Here is an 11,761-nt window from a genome sequence, read left to right on the forward strand (position 1 = left end):
TATTCAAAATTTTACTATAGTATCCTATTTACATATATTATGTACTTATTTCCACCAGAATTTCAATATTTAATGCTCTTTGTAACTTGAAAATGAATGTTTGTTACATTCGAAACGTCGTAAATAAACTAAAACTACTTCTTGATATATGCCTTTTGATCTACCAACGTCATCTGAAGAATTGTCCGACTCTTTGATAATTTAAATCAATTTATTCTCTGGTCGTTAATCGCACGCGTATAAATCAACAAATTCTGCCATCTCAAACTAAATAATGTTACATAAACATAAAGATATACATTGATAAATATATATATCCTTGAAGTGATAAAGATATATTTCATATAAGATATACTTTCCATAAAATATATAGGTATTTCCATAGAGATGTATTTACATTTTTCTCACGTAGAGATAGATTTCCATATAGAAATATTGTTACATAAACATAGAGATGGACTGATGAAGCATAAAGCACTGCAAGACTGATAGATCCCAGCAGTAAAAAGCGCCTCGTGTGAAAGATTGCGCTGTAAATACTGCCGCGGCATTTTTGACGCGCGCAGTATCTACTGCCCTCTGTGAAAGGGGCTAAAGTAAAGTTCAAGAGCCTAAATAAATTTGTGAAATTGAGAGGCAAGGCAGAAGACTACCACGATAGCAATGGCGTCTAGACAGTACCACGCCCCTGGTCCGCTTGCCAACTCTCAATATGGAGGGCGACCTAACTGCGTCTCAAGTTACGACATTCCTGCCCGATGGCGATTGAGACCGGGCTCCAATGACAAGAGCAGACTACGACGATGATGAATCTGCAAATCAAGAAAATCGGAAACGGATATCATTCAAGGATATGAACTCTGAAGCTGAACAAAACAAAATCTTTGATGCTACCCAGTGCTCACATTGATCTTCCAGTGCGGCAGTGCCACTAATAGCCCTGAAGCCAGAGTTGCAGAAAGATGCTAGTGTTGGAGAGGCTGCTCGGGCTGGTAGATTCCACCAATGAGAGGAAAGCAGAAGAATGACCATGTCCTCCTCATCCGTCCTTAAATAATATGTTGCCGACAAAACGCTCACCTCTCATGGAAAGCTTTGCTTCTTAATCTTTAGAGGTAATCAAGGATTTCAGAGTAAACTCGAAAAACGGTTGATTGCTGTTGAACTTGCACACTCTGGCATCAAGCCAAGTTCCTATATGGTATTGTGTCTCCGCCGCCTCACAGGTTAATTTGCGCAGACGGGCGCGCAGAGAAGTTGAACATTAGTTCAACAGGGTCGCCTGCCGAAGACCACCACTGCCCTGGATGTAATGGACCATCATGATTCCTGCCTTCCGGAACGTAGCCTTCAACACTTCAAGCCGTCCGTATCTAGGCCGTGGATCGAACCAGCCCTCCGTCGAACGGCCACTTGTCGAAGGACGATATATTTTGGAACAGAACTATGCTATCTGAAACCTAACCTCAGATGCGGTGAACGTAAAATTACGTAATTTAACGATGCCCGGAAGTCAGATTCGATCCGCGGCCTGGTGGTGCACGGCAGGTTCTATGCAAGGCCGGAGGGGGACAAAGCCGAGTGGTTCACGGCTGATTGGTGGATGTCCGGAGAGATCCAAGGCGTTCGATTCAGGGTTTATTGGTGCACAAAATTGGTGGGGCACGGCTGCGCTACCGTTCACATGAAATTTTCCCCGTTTGATTCTTTGATAATCTTACTGTTGTTTCTAATCGAATAATTATCGAATTTTTTATCTCCGCGTAACCATTATACGTTTGTATTGTGATAGGTTGACGTCTAAAATAGAATTTCGTTACAATGGATGCTCTATTTTCCTTCTGCTCACAGAAATGGCTTCTTTCGATTCTGTAACATCTGAGCGTGATGACCAGCTTTGCAGCGAGTTACACGAGAGACCTGAGGATAGGACCGAACAGAGGGCTGAGCAGAGTGTTTAGCAGAGAGGTCAGCAGATAGAAGAGCAGTTAACTCAATTAGAAATTGAAGCAGCTCAAGCGCGGGCACGGATGAGCGAATCGATTGACATTTTTGTTGCTGGAGCACCAGCGCAGTTAACTGAATTGATTCAATTTACATTAGAAGTGCAAGAAGATAACCGCAAACTGCTCTAAAGTCCTATGAATGAACCCGAACTGCAGGACGAGTTCATCGTCAAGCTGACACGCGCGCTGGCGTCGCTGCGGGAGCGGAGGAACCCCTTGAGGTCGGACGCCGGGGACGTGGATAGGGACCAAGATACCAGTCCTCAACACGATGAAGCCAGCCCTCATCAAGACAATTCCAATCCTCGGCAAGACGATGTCAGCATCCATCAAGACGATGCCAGCCTCCGGCAATACGATGCCAGCATGCAACAATAAAATGCCAAGGGGAATGAGTTCACCTCAGGGAGGTTGGGGCCTTCGTCCGGGCCCACAGGGAGTGTTTGGCAGACGAAGCAGCTGTTAGAACAGCTTCACATGAACTTATTAGAACGACTTCGGTCTATGAAGAAAGTATTTTGCAGCTTCGATAAATAATGAGGAATCATTCTGTATTGCGAAATTCGTCACTACAATTTTACCCCGAAAGAGGCGAAGGCGAGCCGACGACAGAAAGTGTTCGGCGGGCTGCACTGACATAAACCAACGCTGTGCAGTGGACCAAGATGAACTGATGCAGTTAATGAGTTGCGCAGAGAGTTGGAAAGGCAAAAAATCAACCGAATGCGGACATAGCTAATTTACGGAACGAAGAGAGCAAACAGCTCACCTTTGCGGAATGCAGATGTAGTTTGTGGTATGTTGTACCGCCGGGAGCGCAGCCGTGCACCACCAATTTTGTGCACCAATAAGCCCTGAATCGAACGCCTTGGATCTCTCCGGACCTACACCAATCAGCCGTGCACCACTCGGCTTTGTCCTATTCCGGCCTTGACCACCACCTGCCGTGCACCACCAGGCCGCGGATCGAATATGACTTCCGGCTCCGGGCATCGTTAAATTACGTAATTTTACGTTCACCGCATCTAAGGTTAGATTTCAGATAGCATAGTACTGTTCCAAAATTTATTGTCCTTCGACAAGTGGCCGTTCGACCGAGGGCTGATTCGAACCACGGCCTAGATACGGACGGCTTGAAGTGTTGAAAGCTACGTTCCGCAAGGCAGGAATCATGATGGTCCATTACATCCAGGCCCCAGGGCAGTGGTGGTCTTCGGCAGGCGACCCGTACAGCCTGTATATTTGGTAAGAAAATTGCTATAGGAGTATAGGACTAATAGGAGGAGGAGCTAGCCTACATGGACAAGTTTTCGAAGCTAAAATAATCATCAATCAAGTGACTATAGATGTAAATGGGGTACTCTTATAAGTGTTATTGTCTTATGGCAATAATGGCATGGCAGTCTCTCGAAGCATGGTACTCGTCCAACAGTCCAACTCCAATTTCCAAACAATAACATAGAGGTAAGCAATCATAATATTAAATGATTAACAAAGAAATAACTTCAGCGAGCCTCTTTCTCAGACAAAATGACTTCACAGTTCACACCAAGTCACCAACCAGGCACCTGGCAGTGGCAGGCAGGCAGAATTATAAAGACTGGCAGTGGCAGAGTTACCAGAGTAGAGGCAAAACAAACTGTTGAGTACTGCTTATCAGGCCCTGATTGCCTTCTTGTTGCAACTTGCAAGCAAACCTGATAAATTTCAAGCACAGTGAAGCAATGGGCCAATGGTCAAAACTCAAGACATGGTGTCAAACCAGACCAGAGTCCAGAGATTTTGTAGAATCAGTTCATTTATATTTTCCTCATCTACTCAAGATTTAAATCAATTTCTTATGTATGAAAATGCTTGTATCCAATATCAATGATACTTCTGACTTTACAGATGACTGGTCTACTTATAGGAAGAAATAGGACTAAAAAATGAACTAGAGAAAGTCTCAACTCTCAGGAGGAATCTAAAAAAATCTGCTTTGACACTGGAAGAGAGAGGAAGGTCAAACTTGCTAAAAATGGTATTTGTCCCTCAGATCCCTTTATCAGAAGTACAGAAAAAACACAGCCCTTCATTTTGTCAGACTCCACAAGCATTTTTGACTCCCCTTCCAAAACAAAAACACTTGCTTGTGCTTGTCATTATGAAAGTGTGGCGGGTGCTGATGTGCTGTCAGGATCACCTGTAGCATATTTTTATCTCAGTTTTGTAACCCTTCCACTAGATAATAGTAAAAGTCCAAGATAACCAAGTTAATTCCCACCTTACTACTTATTTTCAGCTGCATGAATTAGAATTCTGTCCACACTCATTGAGGTGTTCATCCTCTGTTCATCATCCAATCTAGTTGAAAGTACTGCTTCAACAGTTCCAAAGTAGGTTTAAAAAATAATTAAATAATGTTAGCAAACATTGAAAGAAGACCAATCACAATTTTTTTATCATGTGTGAATGTTTTGTACAATATCAATTGATGTAAGAGTTTAAACATGCTCTGTGTATGGTTTTCAATGGTGACATTGTAGCGACCACCAATATTCATTATTGATTATATTAATTTTTCCTCAAATAGTTAGCAGTCAGCCAACCATTCAAACTTCTTAAAGATTGATTTTTATTTCTTTGTTAGTTCATTTACCAGTTATTTCACTTAAACCTTGCCCACCAATGTTTGGAGTAAGACCTTAAATAGCTCTTCTTACATTCATATAATTTGTAATATTTTCTTGTATAATATGCTTCATTCAATCATGCGACATATATTATGCAACAGTGTTAAAAGAGTTCATTTATTCAACAGGTGCAAAAATTTACCATACTTACAAAAAATGCTGTTCACAATATCTTCTGGTCAATTACTGATAGATATCCCTGCTCACATTTCCTTTAGCTTTTAGCAGTACCAGCTAACCCGCTATAACTTAATTGTTGTTTGTTTGTGCAGGTTAATGTGATGTCTCTTGAAGGCATTCATGTTGATGTACATGCAGATGCAGCAGCTTTACCTCCATGTCCTGATGCTCCACTACCCAGTGATTGCTGTGGCTCCGGCTGCTCTCCCTGCGTGCATGACTTATACCAAAAGGACTTGGAAGACTGGAAGCAACTTTGTAGAAACCTAAGAGATGGGAGTGTTATTTGTGATTCATTTAGTAATGATACAATAGGATCTGCCAGGCATATTTTTCCTCATAAATATACAGCATTCCAGCTAATTTCTATTGAGAAAATCACAACTGATTCATATTTGTACTCCTTTAAAATTGATAACAATGGAAGTTTAAATTTGAAAGTTGGTCAGCACATTATTTCACAACTCATCAGAGATGATGGGAAGCCCATAAGTCGTCAGTATACACCTGTTAGTGAAATGGACGCGGTAGGTAGATTTGAGGTTATAATTAAATTGTACGAAAACGGTAGAATGAGTCAGCTGATAAAAAAATGGAAAGTTGGAGATATGATTCTATGGAGAGGACCTTTTGGTACGTTTTCATATTCCCGAAATACTTGCAAGAGGATAATACTCGTCGGAGCCGGTACAGGTATTGCTCCTCTGTATCAGGTTATTCGATTTGTTCTGAGTGATGGGGATGACGAAACTCAAATGAATTTGATGTATGCTTCAAGATCATTTTCAGAAATAATACTTCGAAATGAGCTTTTAGATTTGACAAATTATTGGAACTTCTTCATGTGTCATTATTTGAGTAACGAAAGTAATAGACTAGGCAAGAAATATAGGGAGAATGTTGAATTCAGAAAAATAACAAAGGACGATGTCAAGAATGAAATTCAAAAATCTTGTTTGGTGGGAACGAAGTTATTAATCTGTGGTACAAAATCTTTTAACAAAGATATGATCAATTGTAGCAGAGATTTGGATCTTCTAGAGAGTCAAGTGTTCACATTTTAATAGTCCTTACTTCCTTAGGCAGTATGAAATCACCGAGTTTGTGGTTGTATACCGAAGTTTAATAGGACCGTAGCCGTAGGGTTTTGTGTGATTCATTAATGTATTCTTCCGTGAAAGAATATAACGACTCAGTTGATATTGAAAATTTAAAAATTCGCAAAAAACATAGTTTATGGAAGTCACATCGCAACAATAGCTTATATTGGAAAACCTTTTTCATGACTAACTGCGGTTTGATGACTGCTAACCACGGACCTACAAACTACGATCGCGACAAAAATATCAAGTGAGTGATGGAGAAACACGAGTTTACCGAAAATGATAGCGTGATAATAGATTAACTACCATACAAAACTGCGTTAAATTATACAATATTGTAATTGAAAGCCTGTAACCTTCAGAAAAATTGCATGTTTGTTGTACAAGTCGAATAAACGTGTTAGGTAGCATGTATTTCATTTTTGTATGTGGCTGATACCCTTTTACTTTTTATACACTATTAAAGTTTGCGCTGCGAAAACGTCCTTGTCGCGCCATGCTACTATACAAAATGAAGGTGGTTAACCCCATGGCTTAACATTAGTCCAAACCTTGTTTAACCCGCTCGGCATGTGTCCCCTGGTGGGTACAAAGATAAAATTGCAATTTCATTATCGTATGAACGAAATATGTTCATAATATCAAACCAGGTTTTTTACGCTGCAGGACTATATAAAGAAGGCGACAGGTGTGTTATGTATCAATTAATAAATAAACCAGAAGCTTTAAATGAATTAATGACTTTGGTTACTTATCCATTAAATTCTTAATTAATTAAATGAGGCATTAATAAATTTCAGGTAATTAACAATTATATTTCATGGAACGAAAATACCTCTGAACGTAAAAATGCAATGTATTTATCAACGAATTAATGTGACCTCTCTGTCATATCAAGTGCCTATACATTCCGGAAAATATTGACTGAGTTTCGGAAGCCATAAGCACGAATCGACAAAAAATGAAGACCTTACTGAGTAGTGGCATTTCAGACAGTGACGCGTTGCTTGGAGGTGGGCTCTTGGCAAGTTAATAATAATATTTTGCCATTATGCTAGTACATGTAGTAGTTGGTAGTACTTGATTCAATTATTAGATGAGGATAAGACTCAAGTCTTTGGGAAGCCTTATACCAGCTCAAGTGAACGGAGAAACTGTCAATGCTACAAGTGTGAATCGGAATCGTTAACCAATCAGTGGCAATAAGCGCCATGTCCGGTATGACAGGCGTCGTGATTCGTCATTCACGGCACATTAACCGCGAGTAACGGCAGAAAATAAATCGTCAGCTACAAGCTCGTCTAGGTTGTTGTGCTCGGTAAGGTGTGTTGTCATATCTTTAGTCATTCTGTTTACATTTTCTGCTTCTAATTTTCAGCAATATGTTCATTTTTGGAGGAGTTTGAGTTACTCGCAACGCGTTGGTCTTTTTTTTTAGTTTGACGTCATCTTAGCTAAATATCAGTGCTTGTGTTATTACAGTATATAAAAATTGCTCGTTTACCTCTAGCCATCGACACTCAAAGATTAAACTTTAGAAAGCTTTTCATATATCCTCAGCTGTATGCGGTAGTGATAAAACGCATATAACGAAGGGCTTGTCAATACTCTTACTAACTGGCCCTCGATTAGGCATTGTTGATTGATAAAGTTCTGTGTTGTACCAAAGTAGGTTAAATACATCTTTGTGCTCGCTTTCCTGATTGGCCTTTACAAGCAAAGTAGGAGTTCAATGAGCCAGTGTTGCCAACTTTTTTCTCGCCTAGTAAACCAGATTGCCCAGCAAAATATACCTAAAATATACCAATTTTCCTTGTCCAAAACTGATTAAAACCCCCAAATTTGTTAAAACTATTCGTCAGAAATGTTGGTTCACTTGGTTGGAAAGTTTTTACTGTGCTTGGCTTGACATAGAATTAGCAAAATCGATTTAGCAAAATTATCCTTTGTTTCGTAATATTCTGACACTGACTATTAAAAACATTACCTACTGCCCCATGGTAATGTTTTAATGTTAAACTTGGTACCTATATGTATTCATTAGGACCTACCGGTGATGTTTAGCTCGTAAAATATGTCGATTTCACCTTCATTCGTGAGTTATACGGCAATTCGGGCCGCAATTTGCCGTGGCCAAGAAATTTCTTCTAAACTACTGAACATATTTGAACGAAACTTTGAATTTTTCATTCCTAGCCTTCCAACGGTGATGTTTAGCTCGTGACAATTTTTTCGATTTTACTTCGTTTTCGAGTTTTTTTTTTGCCGTTTCGATTTCATTCCCTAGTTATACGTATCGCAATAATGACTGAAATTCGCAGTGACCAAAAAATTTACTCTAAACTGCTTAACATATTTGAACGAAACTTTGAATATAGATTCCTAACCTACCAACGGTGATGTTTTGCTCGTGACATTTTTTCGATTTTGTCTTCGCTCGCGAGTTATATACGGAGAAAAATGACCGGCATTTCTGAGGACAATTAGTAAATTTGCATCGCCAAAGAGCCGTACACGTATAACCGTATAACTCGTAAACGAAGGAAAAATCGAAAAAAATTGTCACGGGCTAAACATCACCGTTAGGAGGTTAGGTTTGTATATTCAAAGTTTCATTCAAATCTGTTCAGTAGTTTAGAAGAAATTTCTTGGTCGCTGCAAATTTCGGCATGAATTGCCGTATAATTGTACTTGTACCAAGTTTCATCGAGCTGCGTTCCTTAGCTTGGGAGATATTCCTTGGTCACTGAATTTGGAAATTGGCCGTGAGACCGGCCGCGAGTCCGGTCGCCAATTTGTCCGAGACCTCAATTCAGAAAGGGAAAATTCTAAATTAAAAAAAAAAATTCAGTCATCTCAGTCAGGGTTGGCAATGATTAAATCAAAATGATTAAATCATGTGATTAAATCACTTGATTTTTTTATAAAAAAATCATGATTTTTTTATTTTTTCGATTTTTTTTTTATTTTTTCATATATTTAAATATATTGAGTGGCAGTCTTTAATTTATATTGAGGTATTGTTATTCATGGTTTAGTATAAATGTACTATAAATGACATACAAACTTTACAAAGCTAATGAATAGACTTACCAATAATTGTTTACCCAAAAATCCCTAAGTGGTAAACACAACCTTGGCCATTATTGAAGGCAATAAGTGCCCTTTTTAGCCATCCATTATGATCAATATACTGTTATTGTTAGTAGGCTAATTGCAACATAAAAAATAACACATCAAAAAGGCAAACAAGTTGAAAAAATCAAATAAATAAAAAAAAATCATGAAAAAATAAAAAATAATCATTGATTTTTTATTTTTTTGATTAAAAAAAAAAATCAAAAAAATCGCCAACCCTGAATTCTCAGTAGATATAGATATAAAAATTGACGTCAAGTTTCTTCCGTGGACCTTAGATAAAGCGTTAGTTGGGCAATAGCTTAGATGGGTAATTCCCAAAAAATGGGAATTCTTTAACGAAATTTCTTAAGTGGCAATTAAAAACACGATATTGTGTCTGATGAAAAGATGAAATTGAAAAAAATGTGTTCATTTATTTCAGTTAAACTCCTGAAGTGTCTGAATATATCAGAAATATACCAGATTTCGGCCAATATACCAGATCAAATATATCCATACCAGACACCGTCACAACATACTAGATTCGTGAAATCTGGTTGGCAACGCTGAAAAAAAAACTTGAATAGCCAATGACCGCTCAGCTTTCTTAAATGGCCTTGTCTTTGGTCCCTTTACTGAATGTTCGTCCATTGCCAACGCTTTGCCAAGTTTGCGTTGTAGATCCCGTAGAGCAGCAAATGGACATGATTAATCTGTTCTCATGCAGCGTCAAAAATTGCAATAGTACCGTCATAGTTATTTTTTTTTTTTTGGAGAACTGTTTAAATGTTGTACGGAGCTTGAAATATAATAAGATTTTCAAAACCGAAAATACTCTGTCGATGCCAAAAAATGGCCATTTATCCTCTAAACAAATTGACTGATGTAGGATGCTCATGCCCACTTCTAATTCCGTTAAGTCTTGAGATCTTTGTAAAATGAAACTAATTTTATTCAGTTAATTTCGTACGCTAACAGCTGGTTTGTCTCGCAACTTTGCCTCTCGGCACATGTCTTGATCCCTCCAAGATATTTATATCGCTCAGTTTTGGCTGCATCGCGTATGTCTGCCGGAACTCTTGATTTTATTTTAATCTTATTCTGTTCCTAAAATAATACCATCTTCACATTCAGACATTGATTAACGTGTTTGAATTTCTTAGAAAACGTTAGGTTTTGTCTCAATTAATATAATTTTCATAAATTACTGAAAATTTCAATGATATAAAAGTGATTTATTTATTTATGTCGGAGTCGCTACATTCGGATCAAATGTCGCGGATAGGTTTGGAACGCAATAATAGACGTCAATCAACCAATTGGCGAGAAATTCAAGAGCCAAGATCATGAATATTTTAAATATTAGTAAACGTGATAAGCGACGGAGCACTGTAATAAAAAAAATTCATGTTTTAATCCACTGGTAAATTCGAGTAGTATGAAAAAGGTACTTTATTCGATCCGGCAGTGTTTGAAGTTGATATATTCGAGTTGAGGAATTAGGGACGTTAACCGGCGGATTGGCAAAAAGTGCAGTGCGAAATTCTATGCAACCTGCGCCACGCCTGTAATAACTGGTTTTGCCAAGTACCATTTAGCCGACGTATTTCCTTTGAGAATCTGTATTTATGTTCGAGACACGTTGCCATTACATATTTACTGAACTTGTTACTAATCCATTTCAAATATAAGGAAATTATTCATGATGAGCTCTTAATTTGATTTTTGCCGGAATTGTAGTTATTAGTGTATGTTGTCGACTTTGTTGAATTAGTGCGCCGAACCGTGTCTTCTAGTGTGCTTGGCTGTAAAATCAATAATATTACTAGCAATTTGGCTGGCTAAATTTCCACCATTAATGTATGAATGTTTAATTACGTATTAGTGATCGAAACGATTTTTAAAAAGGCAACAGTTACAAAAAAAGGCCCCCGGGAACTCAAGTAATTCCCTGTTGGGGATTTACTTGAGTTCGCATTGGTCATCTCACTTCGCTGGAGCTTGCGAGGAGCTGTCACAGAAAGCTGCTAGGCAACCGCTGTTATTGCTGAGAGGCGCCTGTAGCCAGATGGAAAATTGTCCCGAGGCGCGAGCCGGAGTCCAGCTTTGCCAAACTTCACATTTAGTTCATATTTCTTTCCGTAGGTAAAAATGCTAGAGCGCTACCAGCCTATGAAGTCAAGTGCTCAAAGCCATAGCGCCGGATGTCCTCAGCCATAACTAATGCTTGCTAAAGGTAAGCATGGCCATACTGCATCTGGTAGAACATTTTCCGGCCTGACCTACACAAGTCGCAACATTTCTTCACCCAAAACAAACCTGAGCGGACCTAACCTAAACTCATTGGCTGCAGGAAGTTAGAAAGGCGGTCCGTCCAAGTGTGCTGGTAGGGCCAGTCACTTGCTGCAAGATGGTTGTGAGCCGGGACAGCGTGAATAGGTTAGGCCGGAGTAGGTACAGCCGGATAATGGGGAGCTGCCTGCTTATGAGCGGGCATGCTTAACAACAACGCCCTGCATTTTGCCAATAAAACTCTAAACTATACACTCGGTAGTTTAAGCATTGGCTGAAGACCTACGGCGCTATTATCTTTCGGCAATGCGTCGCTGGTCTGGATTACGGAGTTTAAGCGTAGTCTGTGGCTTCTATCTGAGGCTGAGTAAAGTTGATGCTTGGTGAG

General features: G+C 39.2%; 1 protein-coding gene across 4 annotated transcripts; it reads left to right on the forward strand.

The window, feature by feature from the left end:
• The first annotated feature begins 3,207 nt into the window (after positions 1-3,207).
• Positions 3,208-6,677, forward strand: LOC108675713 (NADH-cytochrome b5 reductase-like). 4 transcript variants are annotated; one of them, XM_018163737.2, is made up of 2 exons: positions 3,208-3,251; positions 4,951-6,677. In XM_018163737.2, the coding sequence occupies exon 2, from the start codon at positions 4,960-4,962 to the stop codon at positions 5,920-5,922; it is 963 nt and encodes a 320-aa protein (XP_018019226.1). In that variant the 5' UTR covers positions 3,208-3,251; positions 4,951-4,959; the 3' UTR covers positions 5,923-6,677. The 4 variants fall into 4 exon arrangements, with proteins under 4 accessions (XP_018019226.1, XP_018019227.1, XP_047737447.1 ...); XM_018163738.2 differs by lacking the exon at positions 3,208-3,251 and adding an exon at positions 3,270-3,470; XM_047881491.1 differs by lacking the exon at positions 3,208-3,251 and adding an exon at positions 3,845-4,381.
• The last annotated feature ends 5,084 nt before the right edge of the window (positions 6,678-11,761 follow it).

The sequence above is a fragment of the Hyalella azteca genome, unplaced genomic scaffold (genome assembly GCF_000764305.2).
Source record: "Hyalella azteca isolate HAZT.00-mixed unplaced genomic scaffold, Hazt_2.0.2 contig8077, whole genome shotgun sequence".
Taxonomy (NCBI): domain Eukaryota; kingdom Metazoa; phylum Arthropoda; class Malacostraca; order Amphipoda; family Hyalellidae; genus Hyalella; species Hyalella azteca.